At 34.4% G+C, this 17,032-nt stretch overlaps 1 protein-coding gene across 5 annotated transcripts in view; it reads left to right on the plus strand.

The window, feature by feature from the left end:
- ANKRD12 (ankyrin repeat domain 12) overlaps positions 1-17,032 on the plus strand; it is a 123,799-nt gene that overhangs the window by 67,525 nt on the left and 39,242 nt on the right. For 4 of the 5 annotated variants that reach the window (XM_055323700.1, XM_055323702.1, XM_055323704.1 and 1 more), the window contains one exon: positions 5,341-5,488. In XM_055323700.1, coding sequence (XP_055179675.1) covers positions 5,341-5,488 — 148 coding nt within the window. Of the gene's footprint in view, positions 1-5,340; positions 5,489-13,729; positions 13,810-17,032 lie in introns of those variants that run through there. The other variant, XM_055323705.1, reaches the window with a different exon arrangement.

Genomic DNA, 17,032 nt, shown 5'->3' on the forward strand with positions numbered 1-17,032 from the left:
ATTATTTAGAGCAAGAAGATTAACATAACTTACTAAGAACCTAATCTTTAGCTTACTGTTTGCAAGTATGTATAGTTTTTCATGATATGTATTTTTGAAATGCCTTTTTCCTAGTTCTATTTTAGATACCTATCTCTAATTTCACCATTTTTACTTATTTCGAATTTGTTCCCTCTTGTGTTTTAAGCAACTTTAAGTTATTTTAAATCCTTTTAACATAAATGATTATTTGCATGTCAGGATAATCTGTAAAGGATTATCTATGTTGGGATTTTGTAACAACTGCATTAAGAAGCTGTCCCTGACTCATCATAGACACGTAATAAGTATTTGCTGATTATTTCCTGATGGGTGTAGAAAGTTTTCAGCAATATCAAGATCCTGCATTCTATTTTTGTATCTTAGAGCTCTAGCCTAAGGAAATAAGCCTAAAAATGGAAAATTCTCAACTTACAAAGGTGTACACTACAGTATTATTTGTAATAACTAAAAGGTTTTATTTCGGTTACCTTTTCCAAACCCCTAAAATGACAGTAAGAGGAGACTCTAAATGACAGATGCACAAGAACAAAAACAGAAGAAACAAAACCACTATTTTGGGAGATGGAAACTAGAAGAATTGAGTGGTTTACTGATCTAGAACAGGGTTTGGCAAACTTTTTCTGTAAAGGGCCAGATAGTAAATATTTTAGATTTTGTTGGCTACATGCCGCCTCCACCATCCCTTCCTTTCTCCTCACTTTTTTTCACACTCTCTTCCTCTGAACTAATTTTCCTTTATGAATTCTTTTTAAAATAGCAGAGGGAGAAGGAGAGAGAAGTAATCTTAAGCAGACTGCATGCCCTACAGAGAGCCCAGCATGGGACTCGATCTCAAACCCTGAGATCATGACCTGAGCCAAAATCAAGAGTCAGTCACTCAATCAACCAAGTCACCCAGGCACCCCTAAAGTATTTTAAAAGAATATAAAAACAGTTCTTCAGTGGCTGGCCAGATTTGGCTTATAGACCAAATTTGCCAACCCCTGGTTTAGAAAATCAAAGAAAACTGAAACCAAAGCCATTCCAACACAGAATCCAAGAAAGCCTATAAAGTTTAGGAATTGGTGGTACCCGGAAGTATCCCACTTTCTGGTGGTACTTCTAGAAGTGCCTGTTACGTTAGGACTGTAAAGAAGAGAAATGAATCAAAGTCTTTTTGTCCCTTAGTAACATTATATAACCAGATGACTACACCTCTCCACTCTGGCAGATAAAAGGAGGTTGATGTCCAGATAGATATGAACCATATATTCTGGACTGACATACCATAAAAGTGAGAGTAAGGATTAAGTGTAAGTTAATTAAGTAAAACATACTAAACATTAAGACCTCAGCCTCCTTTCAGCAACCACAATGCTGACAGTAAGGCTTAACAGTTTTTAGGCATGAGTTGAAAGATTTCTCCACGGGAAATTGAACTAGGCAAGAGGGGAGTCTGATGAAATAGTCCCTATCATATGAGAATTAGCATGAAGTCCATCTGTCAGTTTTTTAGTGTCTTACTCTTATGTGTGGACAGCCAGTGATCCACCTGGATTTGAAAAAAGCCTTTAATATAGATGGCAAAGACCAAAACAAGCAAAAAGAAAAGTAGGAACTTGGAGGACAGGATAATGCCATGAGGAACTTCCCAAAAATCCATCAGTTTCCCCCAAAAGATAAGAGTTTATTGTAGCTATGAAATAAGACCTGAATGTGTTAAACAAGGAACAGTCAATGAAGGAAAAAAACCTCTTGGAAATTAATAATATGGTAGCAAAAATGAAAATTGGGTTACAGTTGACCCTTGACTAACACAGATTTCAACTGCATGGGGCCACTTACTTGCAGATTTTTTTTCAATAAATGAGATACAGTACTGTACATGTATTTTTCCTCTACCTTACTTTATTGTAAGAATACATCATATGATGCAAAATAACACACAAAATGTGTGTTTACTGCTGATATAATTGCTGAGGCTTCCAGTTAGTAGTAGGCCCTTAGTAATTAAGCTCTTGGGGAGTCCAAAGTTGCACATAGATATTTGGCTACACAGGGGTCAGCATCCCTAACTCCACATTGTTCAAGGGTCACTTGTGTTGAGGAAGTCTCCCAGAAACCAGGAAGCAAAAAGATAAAGTTGAAATGAGAAAAATGATTACTTCAGGAGATCTAGTATCTTAGTAAGAGTTCTTTGAAGACAGAACAGTGAAAACATAGAAGGGACATTATCATATAAAACTAGAAATTTTCCTAGAACTGGAGGAAGTTGGGTCTTCATATTGAAAGGGCAGTTTAATGCTCAGCACATGGATGTAAGAAGACCAAGGTCAAATACATTTATCATGGGGGGGGGGGTTGCACCTGGGTGTTTCGGTTGGTTGAGTGTCCAACTTTTGTTTCAGCTCAAGTCATGATCTCCGGGTCCTCGGATAGAACCCCACATCAGTCTCCCTACTCAGCAAGATGTCTGCTCCCCCTCTCCCTCTGTCCCTCCTGGTTGGTCTCTCTTTCTCTCTCTCTCTCTCTCTCTCAAATCTTTTTTTTAAAAAAATGCATTTATCCTGGAATTTCAGAACAGTAGGGGCAAATAATGTCCTGAAGTTTACAGAGAGAAAAAATAAATCATTATGTGTAAGGTAAAAAAAATAAATAAAATCAGAATGGCATCAGACTTTTCATTAACGACACTGGAAGATAGAAGATAATGGAGTGATGCCTTCAGATTTGGAGGGAAGGTTGTCCTTTATCCAGACTAAGTATTAATCAAGTGAAGATGGAATAAAGTATTTCCTGACATGTGAAAAATCTTTACTTAGGAATTATCTGAAGTTGGTGATTTAGCAAAATGAGAGTAATTCAGAAAAGAAGATGAGATCTAAAGAATCCAACACAGAATTGAGGGAAGGCTACTTCTGAGATGATAGGATGAAGGGAAGTAACATCTGGAAAGCAAATTTAGAGAACAACCGGTCCATTTTAGAGCATATTAGAAGATTTGGAGGAGGAAGTCCCTAACAACAACAAAAAATGATAGTATATTGAATCAAAAAGATCTGTACTTGTAGCAGAATGGGAGATGAATTAAAGATGATTATGTGGAAAACTGAGCAAATGAAAAATCAAGGCATTTAATCCCATGGGGAAAAATATAGTTGTGTAAGAATGGAAATTTAATCATAGTGCACTACTTGACTCAACATTTTTATTAGTCTTAATAATGCACAAGCAATACATAACTATTGGAAAACTAGGAGGAAGGGAAATGTATGTGTATTGGAGGAGAGGGGATGAGAGTTGGTGAAGAGCAGCTGAATCCACATCTTCCATTGTAAAATAGTGCCTAAAACTGAAAAATATGGAAGCAGCAAACTTAAATCTGTTACTCGAGTATATGAAGATATGTTTTGGAGAGAGTTCTTCACCAGTGGCCTTGAAAAGCTAGTTGATCTTTTAAAATCAAAAGTATGTGTAATTTGATTAACATTAGTAAGACAAAAGGGAGATAAAATATTAACAGTTGGGATTATGAGTAATTTGTATGCTTTATACATTGTTACATTTCAGATTTTTTCAACATTGATAGTTTATTCTTTCGTAGTCCAGAAAAAATACTCCATTATTCAATATGAGTCTCCATTATTCTTAAATATTTTTTCATTTGTTAGGAATTCCTAATTTATAGTACCTTGTTTAATATTGTTTCTTTAAAAAGATAGGATTTATTTCCTGAATACCAGAAAGTACCATAAATATGTGTTGGGAATAAATACTTGATGACACATGGCATTTGTGATCTAGAATAAGGAGAGAAATGTGTTAATTATAAGTATAGATTTACATATGATGGAACACAGTAATGTGAACAAAAATAGAAGATGAAAACAAAAAAGAGACAGCGAGGAAGCAGAATTAATAATACTTGGCTACCTATTTGAAGTAAACTAGGAGTGAAAAACAAGTCAACGATGACTCAGCTTTCTGACTTCAGTGCGTATATTTTGGTGCTAGTCACTGAGAATGGAAATAGATAAAAGATAAGGTGCAGGTTTAATGAAGTCTGTTTGGGACCTGTTGGTTTCAGCTGTTATATTGAAATGCAAATACACTCATCTAGATATATCCAGGATGTTTGTGTTTGGAGTTCAAGAAAGAGAGCTGAGAAAAAGCAAGCAGAAGAATGAAAATGAATAAATTGCCTAATTGTCAATCACATTCAAACAGAATGGGTGAGATCTCCAAATAGATGATGTAGGCTAGAGCATGAGACAGTGAATCAAGGACAGAGACCTAGGGAAACAATCACTGGCTTAGATCTTTGCAGATCTTAGGAGACACATTTCATAGGACTGATGGTAGCATAATTTTGTAGGTAGAAGAACCTGCCGATAAAGTCAAGGCTGCTAAGGTGAATACTTCCAGAAGCCTGACTGTAAAGGAACGAAGATTTAGCTAGAGGAGGGGAATATAGCTTTCTATAGGAATATCTGTTTTGTTTCTTTTTTTTTTTTTTTATTGCCACCTGTTCTTTTAAGGTGAAAGAGACATGAACTGGAAAGACTGGCTTCTAGAAAGGAGCCAATCAGAAAGAGGTTTAAAAACATAGAAGGAAGAGGATAAATGCAACAAACAAAAGAAATGATGACTAACCAGGCAAAAGCTTTTGGAGCTTTTGGCCTGTGGAGGCCAAAGCTTACTTTATTTGGAAGGGGAGGAGAGGGCTTAAGAAAATGTCAAAGTAATGAATACAAAATTAGATCCAGGACCCTGTAAAGCAACCATGGAAGTGATGAGGGCCTTAAAGTCTAAGATTCATTAGTTCTCTGAGTAAATCATGTGAGTTCTGGGTAGTTTAAATTCCTGGGAGAAGATTAAGAGCATTGGTAGTGATATTAGTCTTACACAGAAGGATAATACTTCTTTTGAGACTCCCTCTAGAATATACATTATGAGACCAAGAAGCTTGTTATTCTTGTGCATTGATTTATCTGTGAAACTTGGAGCAGTGCTTATTAATAGATCCTCAGTAAATATTTATTGAATATATGATGGAACAGGAAGGAAAAATGAGATTTAGTACTCAAAGAGGCCAGCTTAAATTTTAAGGAGGAAATCTTTTTGTTAGTAGGTAAGATCATCAGATGGAGGATGAAGGGCAATGAAAATGGAACTTGAAGAGAGCAGTCATGATTTAGAATAGATACTGAGGAAGGGAGGCAGAGTAGATGAGGCAGAAGGATGCTGTGTTATCAAGAGAATGGTTGAAATGATACAATCTCTGAAGAGACTAAATCTTCCTATTGTTTAATATTGCAGATAGTGAAACTGTTACTTCGTCACGGTGGAAATCCATTTCAAGCTAATAAGCACGGGGAGCGTCCAGTGGATGTAGCAGAGACAGAGGAGTTGGAATTGCTGCTAAAAAGAGAGGTGCCTTTATCTGATGATGATGAAAGTTATACAGGTTCGTTTCAGATAATCTACATTTAACTGTTTGACATGGCATTTAGTAGAACATTCTGATTCTTCTTTAAATACATAAAATGTTTGAGTTCCTTAGAATAATGCTAGCCAACTGTTAAGAATGATGAATTTAGTAACCTCGGTATTTGCTCCATGTCCCCTGTGTAAGTGGGAACATAATGTCATTGCTCTGTTTTCATGATTCCCCCAGCCACCCTCCACCACAAACTGCTGTCACATTCAGGTCTACTGCAGAACCTTTCGCCATTAATAGTTATCAGCACTGCTACTCTGACTCCTTTCATTCCTTTATAAATTAGAGAGCTATTAAACTAAACCTTTCCTGTTTTTCCTGGCATAAATGAGTCATCTTTGCATTTTTACTTCTTTGATTTAGGTAGTTGAACTCTGGTCTTTGTTGCAACGTAGGGGCACAGTTTTACAAACACAGTTTTAAAAAGAAAAGATTTAAAAGAATGTTTCAGAATACTTTTGGCATACTCCATTTTCTTTTAAACATAAACAGTTAAAAATATAACAGAAAAAAAACTTTCCTGCATTAAGAAAAGTCTTTCATGTGCAGATTGGAAGGGTTCATGTTTTCAGGCAAAAATCAATGAAAAAGAATTGACTCAGAATCATAACTGGCTGGGATGCCACCTAGATGGCTCAGTTGGTTGAGCATCTGACTCTTGATTTCAGCTCAGGTCTTGATCTCAGGTTGTGAGTTCAAGCTCCACATTGAGTTCAATGCTGATGTGGATCCTACTTTTAAAAAAAAGTCATAACTGGCCATATTCTCACAAAAGCTTAAAGAATTTCTATAAGAAATTAGATAATAGTGCTTCTTATATGAAAGGGAATAAAAATCAGACCATACTAATTTAAATTCATCCATTGTCAGAAGGCAATAAACCAGCATCTATAGTTTTGAGGGATAGGTCTCCCCTTCCTTTTTTTTTTTTTTAACTATAATTGGCATATAACATTATATTAGTTTCAGGTATACAACGTAATGATTTGATGTTTATACATTCCAAAATGATTATTACAGTAAAGCTAGTTAACATTCATCATACATAGTTATAATTTTTTTCTTTTTTTTTTTTCCTTATGAGAAGGAATTTTAAGATCTGTCTTAGCAACTTTGAAATATGCAGGACAGTATTATTAACTGTAGTCACCATGCTGTACATTACATCCCCATGACTTAGTTATTACTGGAAGTTTGTATTTTTTGACCCCTTTCACCTATTTTGCCCAGTGCCCACCTCTGGCAACCAATAATCTGTTCTCTGTATCAATGAGCTTGGTTTTTGTTTTGTTTTTAGATTCCACATAAGTGAAATCATATGGTATTTGTCTTTCTCTGATTTATTTCACTTAGCATAATGATCTCAAGGTCTATCTGTGTTACCACAAATGGCAGAGTTTATTCTTTTTTTATGGCTGAGTAATATTATATACATATACCACGTCATCTTTAGCCATCATCCATAGATGGATATGTAGATTACTTCTGTATCTTGGCTATTATAAATAATGCTATAGTGAACATGGGGGTGCATATGTCTTTTTCAGTTAGGACTTTTGTTTCTTCAGATAAATACTCAAAAGTAGAATTGCTGAATCTTATAGTAATTCCATTTTTAATTTTTTTAGGAACTTCCATACCTTTTTCCATAGTGATTGAACTAATTTACATTCCCACCAACAGTGCATGAGGGCTCTGTTTTCTCCACATCTTTGCTAATAGTCTTTATTTCGTGTCTTTTTGATAATAGCCATTCTCACAGGGGTAAGGAGATATCTCATTGTGGTTTGCATTTCCCTGATAATTAGTGATATTAAGCATCTTTTTATATACTGTTGGCCATAGCTATGTCTTCTTTGGAAAAATGTCTATTCATATTCTCTGCCCATTTTTTAAAAATTTTTATCTAAATACAATAGTTAACATATATAATACATTATATGTTAATGTATTATTGGTTTCAGAGGTGGAGTTCAATGATTCATCAGTCTTCTGTAATACCCACTGCTCATTGCATAACCTGCCCTCCTTAATTTTCATCATCCAGTTACCCTGTCCCCTTTCTTTCTCCCCTCCAGCAATCCTCAGTTTGTTTCCTGTGATTAAGGGTCTCTTATGGTTTGTCTTCCTCTCTGATTTTGGTCTTGTTTTATTTTTTCCTCTCTTTCCCATCCCCATTTTTTAATTGGATTGTTTGCCTTTGAGTTGTATGAGTTCTCTATATGTTTTGGATACTTTTATGAGCTATGATTTCCAAATATTTTCTCCCATTCACTAGTTGCCTTTTCATTTTGTCTATTTCCTTTGCTGTGCAAAAGTTAGAATCCCAATATTTTATTATGAAAATGTTCAAACATACAACAAAGCTCAAAGAGGTATACAGTGAAGACCCTGGGTACATTTATACTACACTATAAACTACATTTTTTAGTTATTAACTTTTTACTATATTGCCTTTATAACATTATCACATACCTATCCATCTACCCACAATCTTATTTGTTTGATGTTTTCAAAATGAGTTATAGATATTTCTAAATACTTCAGCATGCATTTTATTAACTAGAGTACAATTTTTATGTACTCTATGTATGATTATATAAGATAATATTTACACTTGTGAAATTAATATTCTTTCTTTAATGAAACATTCTCTGAGTTTTGAAAATGTGTAGACCTGTATGATCCAGTCTTATCAAGATACAGACTCTCTCACTTCAGAAAGTTCCTTAAGCCCTCTCCTAGTCAGTTCCCACCCTTACCTGATCATTTACACCCTTTATGGTAGATATTATTAGACAAGAATTCACTAATGGCTGATAATCTAGAGGGGATTTTTTTGATGAAGAGCAGGATATTTACATGGCCTTTTCACATTTATAAGGGGGAGGGGACAACAGGAATAATAGGGAAGAGAAATTTTTTTCTGAACTATGATTAAATTTTAGCATCATCAAAAGAGGGACGGATAGATGCACATCATGTGCCTTCTGATGTGTTGTATGAGAAGAATATAACATTACTTTTATAACATCCTGATTGTGAATGCATAATCATGAAGAATGTTCTTGTTTTTTTCCTTTTTAAAAACCAGTGCCATGAAAGATTAAGAAATGTCAGTGTCGTAAAGTGATAGAAATGTTCCAGACTGTGTAAAGAGGTAATAATTAAAGGCAATACCTGTTCCTTGGCTATATACTATACTGGAGTGGGGAGTGGAGAAGTGACTCTAAAGGACTATTAGATCATTTAACAAGGAATATGGACAGTAGATTAGTATTGTGTCAATGTAAATTTATGAAGTTGACAACTATACTGTGGTGACAAAGAATATTCTTATATGTCTTAGGAAACACTTATTTCTTAGGAAATATTCACTTAGGAAGTATATAGGGATAAAGAACCATGATGTATATAATTTCCCTGCATATATATAGAGAGAATGCAAATTATAAAGCAAGAGAGTGCCTATTTGTAATAGGCAAATCTGAGTAAAGGATATATAGTATTTAGTATTCTTTCTGGCTTTTTGTGAGTTTCAAATTAATTCCAAATGAAATTCAATATATATATTAATACATGACATTTCTTAGCTTTGTCCATTGAAAAGATATGAAAGCAATGACAATAATCATTCCTAATGCCCAGATTATAATCTTGAAATGCTTTCTACAAAAAGAAAACCAGGGCATTTTGGGAAAAAATGGTTGGTTCTCTGGGACAGGAAATATATAAGATAAGCTTGAAACATCTTGTCATTACAGATTCCAAGGAAACTGTCAAAGCCTTGTCAAAAAGACTTAGGAGACAACTTGGAGCAGTTCTCACTGGCCAAAGATGGGATAGTTTGAATTTCAGTAAGGGTATTAATTACAGATATTTAAAACCCATCATCTATATTTAAATCCATGATTCCATAGTGATACACTTTTTAATTAATTCATCATCAGAGAACTAATTTGTTATCTTAAAAATTAGGCAGATGGGAAAAAAATTTGTTTTGCCTTATCTATATGAACTTTATCATTAGATAACCTTGTTATAGGCAGGAAGTATTTTCTTATAAGATTAATCCAGCCAAAAGAATGAGGAAAGAAGAGTAATTGTTTTGCAACCCCCAATTTTTAATATATTTAAGCATTGAATATCAATAGTCAACATTAAATTTAAAAAAAGAAGAAAATATTCCATGCCCCCGGATAAAAGAATACCAATTATCAGTGCTCAGGATCCAGCTGCAACTTGCAGGAAATACCAAGATTAGAGGGATGTGCTGAACTGCATCCAGCAAAACCTAAACTGTGGGAAACCCAAACAGCTTCAGTTCAATAGACAGATTGCATGAAAATGAACAAGGATAACCTGTGGAGAAAAAATTAAAATCTTTAAAAGAAGTAAAGACTAAAAAATTGTGTATTCAGGTGTTTTGTATACTTTTCTGGGGGAATTTTGTACAAAACTCAGTCACAATAAATGGCACAAAGAAGATACAGGATATATTTGGGTTTTTAATAATAAATTCTTAAGCTAATGTGTTAGGAAAAGCCTGATATGTTTTCAGTAGTTTTGAGAACCAGCAATAGTGATATTTCCTTTATTTCACTTAGGAAATGACCAGTGCTTTTATTAAACTATCACCTGTCTAAAAGTAGGACTGATTATAGAGTGGTAATGTTAATGAATGAAACTGAAACTATAGGCCAAATTTTAAAGGTGGCAACATTCCTTTTAGTATATGTTTTCACCTCTTCTTCATCCAGATATAAACTCCTTAAGTAGTACATAGACACTGCTCACTAAGTATTTGTTGAATTTGTGGAGTGGTTACTGGCCCTTAGGGACTATGCCAGGGCTCTTCTTCAGCCTCCACAAATCCAAGGAATAGCTGAACCTGTAGGCTGAGTTCATCCATTACTGAGATTGGAAAGTTTGAGAACACCTAGAATCAAACACCAGAGAGCCTTCCTCCTGGTACTTCAGCTGCTCATTAGCAGTCCCAGAGGTGAAGGCCACTTTACCTTCTTCTAACTCGGAGGAAAGGAGGGAAGCTGCTTTCTCAACCATTCCAACATTGGGTTAGTGTGCTAACAAAGAAAGGCAGCTCTTTAAGATTGCCTAGAAATTCAAGAGAAGGATCATTCTGAACCAACAGAATGTTAATCCAGCTAAATAAAACTAAAGGAAACGTAATTTGAACAATAAAAATGAACATTGAAGGAAATGAGGTACAGCTAATAAAAGCCATGATTATACAAGCAGAACACCAGTGAGGAGTGATCATTGTGGGACTTAAATTATTAGACTGGAAAATCAAGTAAAAAAATCTTGACAACACACCAAAAATACAAAGGAGAAGAATCCTGAAAGAAAAGAAGCTTAGGGAATAGACCTAGGAAACCTAACAGATCTAACATGTAAATAATATTTATGGGAACTTAAAAGGAAGAAAAGAAACGGGTGAAAGTCCACAAATAAATAGAAGAAAACTTTCCTGAGCTGAAGATAGCTTGAGTCCATCAATTATAATGGTCAATGAGGGGATGCCTGGGTGGCTCAGCAGTTTGGCGCCTGCCTTCAGCCCAGGGCGTGATCCTGGAGTCCCGGGATCAAGTCCCACGTTGGGCTTCCTGCATGGAGCCTATTTCTCTCTCTGCCTGTGTCTCTGCCTCTTTCTCTCTGTGTCTCCTATGAATAAATAAATAAAGGTTAGTGAGTTCCATATGGTTTAATGAAAACACATACACACACCCCAGACATATACTAGTCAGTTTCCTTCATTCTGAATGTAAGAAGTTATCTACAAGGAATACTGTCAAATTGGCATTGGAAAAAAAAAAATTGGCATTGGACTTCTAACTTGTAACAGTGAAAGATAGAATCTTGAGAGACAAGAACTGCACCATAAAAATTCTGTACCTGACCAAGGTATTATTCGCATGTCAAGGTAAAAGAAAAATTATAGCAGACATTTAAGCATTTAGAAGGGGCATCAGTATGTGTATTTTCTTAGGTTAAAAAAAATACTGGGAAAATAAACCAACAACTTATAAAAGTGGTTACCTAATAAGAGGAGGGATAAAAAGAGAGGTAAGTGAATTGTCATAGTCTTTTTGAAAAATAGTCTGGCAACAACTAACAAACTACAAGAGCTCTTATCTTTTAGAGCTTTATCCTGAAATATTTCTAGGTGAAATGATACGATGAATGGACATGCTTCAAAATGATGCAGAGAGAGACACCTAGGTGGCTCAGTGGTTGAGTCTCTCCCTTTGGCTCAGGGTGTGATCCTGGGGTCAAGTCCCACATCGGGCTCCCTATGGAACCTGCTTCTCCCTCTGCCTGTGTTTCTGCCTATCTCTCTGTGTGTCTCGTGAATAAACGAACGAACGAATGAATAATCTTTTTAAAAAACAAAATGATGCAGTGATAGGATGTATAGAGGTATGGATTGGTCAAGCATTATTGGCTCTTTTAGCTGAGTAATGGGTACATGGACATGGTTCAGTATAACATTGTCTACTTTTGTGTAAGTTCACAAAATTTACCAAGGCACCTGGGTGCCTCACTGATTGTCTGCCTTTGGCTCCGGTCGTGATTGAGGTCCTGGGATTGAGTTCTGTGTTGGGCTCCCCTTAGGGAGCCTGCTTCTCCCTCTGCCTATGTTTCTGCCTCTCTCTCTGTATCTCTTGTGAATAAATTTTTTTAAAAGTTCAAAATTTATCATGATAAAAATGTTTTTTTAAAATATGTATGCTCCTTGATCTAGCAGTCACACTTTGGGAATATTTCATGTTTATTAAAACACATTTTAGTGACAAAAATGTATAGTGATATATAAGGGATTGCTTGCATTAATTAAGGTAGATAGCTATACAATGGACTATTGTACCATGAAAAAGCATGTCTTACTGCTCTTGGAGAGATTTTCATAAGATCTTTTTGAGTTAGAAAAATCAAGATAAATAATGTTAATATCTCTTATTTGTAAGATGAATGTTTTTAAACCTCTGTATATGTTTGTATATATACATATATTTGTGTAAAATCTTATAAGCATGGAGTAGAATCTGAAAGGATATATACCTAGCGACTGTGCTAACTGTTGAATCTGTTTGCTAACATTGCACGTGATGATCTAACTTCAGATCCCTTAGCTCTCTTTTCAGTTTTTCTGTAGAATTTGACAGTGTTGACCATGTTCTTCCTAAAATTCTGTTACTTTTTGGAATGTAATTCTCCCCTGGCTTTCATCTAGTATCCTGGACTGTTTCTTCTCAAATTCCTTCTACAATTTCATCTTCATTTCTTCCCCATTCCCATATACCTTTATGTTGGTTTTTCCAAAGATTTTACTTTCTGGACTCTTCTTCTCTTGACACATAATCTCACAGATAAATTTCATCCATGCTCATAGTTTTAACTGCCATTAATGTGGTAAGGCCTTTCAAATATCTCTCTATTACATAGCTTTCTCTTAAACCTCAGACCTGTATATTTAGCTGACCTTTGGGTATTGCCACCTAGAATTCCCACAGAAGTCAGTAGCCTTGAATCAAACAACTTCTCTCATTTTACACTTTCCTTGTTTTTCCTGTCTTAATTGGTGATAGCATCATTCAGCTATACATATATCACTTGTTAGTCATCCTCAGTTCTTCTTCCTTCTTTTCCTTTGGTTCAGTAATTTAACAACTGTTTTTGAGCATTCATTATGTGTTAGGCATTATTTAAGTACTAGAGATACAGCTGATTAAGAAAATGGAGATACTAACATAATCATCCACCTACCTCTGTCAGTTCTACTTTTAAAATATTTGTAAATCCATCTCTCAGTTTTAAGCTACAACTCATTCGACTTTGTGCTATGTGATATCAAGACCATAATAGCCGAAATTACACTGGCTTTCATAAAAAAAAAGAAAACAAGATTTGAAAATTAGAAAAATTTTATATGACATGTTAATTTTCCCATTTATTATGCCTACAAACTCTAATTCTGGTCTCTTCAGAAAACAGTAGCTGTAAAAAAAAGCAGCTTTTATTATAAAACTTCCCATTAGAAAGAGGTGTTAACAAATTTTTCCCATGGAAGAGGGAAAGGTATCTTACTTGAACTTCAGTGTTTAATTAGAGTGAAACACGTCTTCTAGAACCTTTTTTATTTTTTGACTGTTTCATGTGTTCATCAACTATGTATTGATTTTTCAGAATATTTATTTTCCACATGATGAATGTGCCTGAATTATTGCTTGATCAAAGTTCCTCAAGGAATGATGCAAAAATCATCAGTAAGTATCATACAAAGATTTTGGAGTTGCTGAAAAAGACTGATGAAAATACCCAATTTATTGCTTAATTTACATGAGGTCCTTGTTAGACTTAACTTTATCAAACTTCATCCAATCTAAATTTAGAATGTGTTACTATAATCAAGAATTAATTTAACTGCCCGTAGATGTTTGTATATATAAGACCTGATAGCGTCATTAACCCATCTGGTATATCACACATCCATGTGACAGATACACTTTAAGTGTTGCAAAGTTAGAGAATATAACCAAGTTATACAGTGTATACAGATACACTTTAAGTGTTGCAAAGTTAGAGACTATAACCAAGACATTAAATTTTAGAAATTAATAAATTTGGAGGAAATAAAGAGTGTTAAATATGTAACATATTAAATATGGTTTATTCCTTCAGGTATTGTGCTTTATGACAGGGCTACACAGGTCAGGGTAGCTGTTCCACAAACTATTACTGGTCCTCAAGATAAGGAGCTTGTGCCAGAATGTAAATCAGTGTGTTCCTTCCTTTATCAAAAAGGAAAAAAAGGCTGTGAGGATATATCAGCTGAACTAAACAGTGTGCTAGTGACATAATTGATTTCCATTTTTGGTGCAGGCTCCTCACTTCTTCACAGATTAGTAAAAAACAATTTGCAGATTGGCTTTTAGTTCAGGGACTACACTGAGTAGCTGTCCTGTGTCGTGCATATCAAACATTTATGATGTTGTTTGAGGAATACATGTCCTGGTTAGTACAGCTTATGTATACAAATGTGTGGCACTTTTAAATTTGCCTAATTCTTTAGTCTTTCTGCCCTCCCCCAACTTCTGCCCTTTTCCCACAGTCTTATTCCACATTATCTTCCTTCACAGAAATTCTGTCTAATAATGGTGTTTGCTACAGATAATTGCTTCTTGCTACCCTGCTGAGGACTCAGTCATATATTCAGAGAGCCATATCATGCCCATGAAACATAATTATGGTGATGGACAAGTGGGTAACTCTGTGTCACACAGTGCCCCCTCATACTTTCTGACATTCATTAATTGCCAAAGTTGAGATTCTGTTGCAAATCTGCAGACATTGATTTTATTACTTAAACAAAGTGTCCAGTGAACAAAGTTGAAAATGCCAGTCATTGTCAGAAAAGTTATCACCTTTTCCTTATTTCACTTTGGCGCCAGAAATCTTGCCTTGTTTATTAAGCAGCTGCTATAAACTTTGCTCACTTCCATACTTCAGCTGAAGCAAGGAGATGGTTCATCGTAACAAATCGATGAGCTACTTTTTAGCATCTGCTGTAAAACAGATTAATAAACTTAAAAAGACAGCGATATATTATTACCCACTGGTGTTTACTGAGTACATTTCTGTGTCATAAAATACACAAAATGACCAGTATTTTGAAGCCTTATTTTCTTAAGATAGTAAATTGTTAACTATTCTAAATATATTGTCATAATTTGTGAAACTCATTTCCGCAGCTTTATGTTTCAGGAGCTATGAAAATATGACTGGTTGATACATGCATAAATGGAATTAAAACAATAAATCAGGAGATCAAAAAAATTCATTAAGTTAAAATATACCAGAAATTTTTATTAAATGGATTATGTGATGTTAAGAGTTTAACCATAAGTAGAAAGAAGCACCACCTTAGGAAATTTTAAAGCAAGCCTTTAACCTTAGAAGTATGAAGATAACTACAGAAAAAATTACATAAGATGTTTTTAGAGTGTTAAATATCAACATACTTGATCATGAGGAATTTAGACTTGATAGAGCAATTTGCAGGGTAACGGAGTTTGATGTTAGTATACCTGAAATTAAGTATCCTTCTATTTAAGATGTAAAGAATGTTTTATTTTTGTTCTTTCCAAATGGCATTTTAAAATCACTTCTAGTGTATATGTTAGAAAGTGTGGGTTAGGCCAAGTGTGGAAAGTTATAATCCACTTATAACCCAAGAACTTTAATTAGGACTGTTAGCAACCTCTTTGATTAAATATTTTTCTGAAATTGTTGAGTGGCAACAAGCATAGTGTTGGGTGTTCAGCACCCTTTATTTTTCACATATCCCTGTAGTACCAGTGCTTAGAAGAAATGAAAAGACATTGAGGTAGCAATTATGTATGGAGGGCTGAGCATACAGCATGATAGTCAACAAGATATTCTTTGATTTAATGACCAACCAGAAGAGATTCCATAGTGTTTTGCATAGTGTTTTTGCATGCTCTGCTTTTTCTCCTCTGCTTTGCATATTTGGTACACTTTACACACAGAGTTGTGAATTTTAATTTTTCGAACTTTCTTCTAAATATCACCAGATGCTTCTTCTGAATCCTAAACAAATAAAACCCCTACACTTCTCTTATTTGAAAATCAGTACTTTCAAATCAGAACAGATTTTATCATATGTCTTATGTGGATTAATTCCAGCAACGTAGTTCCAAAGCTTAAGAATTCTTAATTCTATTCTACATGGAGTGTTTTTTAAAGAAAAACATATATGTCAAAGTTTGTTAAGTGGAGAAAAAGGAAACAAAATTACTATTTTATAGATACTCACTTTTTAGCAGTGTCTATAAAAATTACACAGTTTTATATATTTTACTTGTTCATATATCAGAAAAATAAGTGGAGAGTTGTGGTTGCAGCTGAGTTGTTTTTTGGATGTCTGCAAATGAATACTTTATAAGCCTTTAAGTTTTATATTACATAAAATAATAGTCTGCTAAATATCTCTTTGAAGTTCATGTACCTATAGTAGTCAAGAAATTTCAAGCATGTTTGCCCAAAATATGTAAAATTATTTATCATAAATACCAAATGAATAGGTTTTTTGTTAATAATCTGTTAGCTTGATGATTTTCTTTACAAACTGAATTTCCACCAGCGCCTAGTAACTTAAAGTGAGTCTGTCACATAATTATGGTAGTTGAGATATTGCTGAATATTTAAGACTAAAACTGTAAAGGATACATTTGGGCAGAACCCTTAAAGACCTTTGACTTTGAAAAATATTTATTATATATGCATATATTTGAATGCATATATAATAAATATTTGAATATTAATAATATGTAATATATATTGCATATATAATAAATATTTGAATATATAGCCTTAGCTGTATCATCCTGTCTACAGAAAAATGTTTTCTCTAGTCATGGTTAAAAGGACCTCCATGTAATATACATATATACATATGTACATATGTAT

The sequence above is a fragment of the Nyctereutes procyonoides genome, unplaced genomic scaffold (assembly GCF_905146905.1).
Source record: "Nyctereutes procyonoides isolate TBG_1078 unplaced genomic scaffold, NYPRO_anot_genome, whole genome shotgun sequence".
In the NCBI taxonomy this organism is placed as follows: domain Eukaryota; kingdom Metazoa; phylum Chordata; class Mammalia; order Carnivora; family Canidae; genus Nyctereutes; species Nyctereutes procyonoides.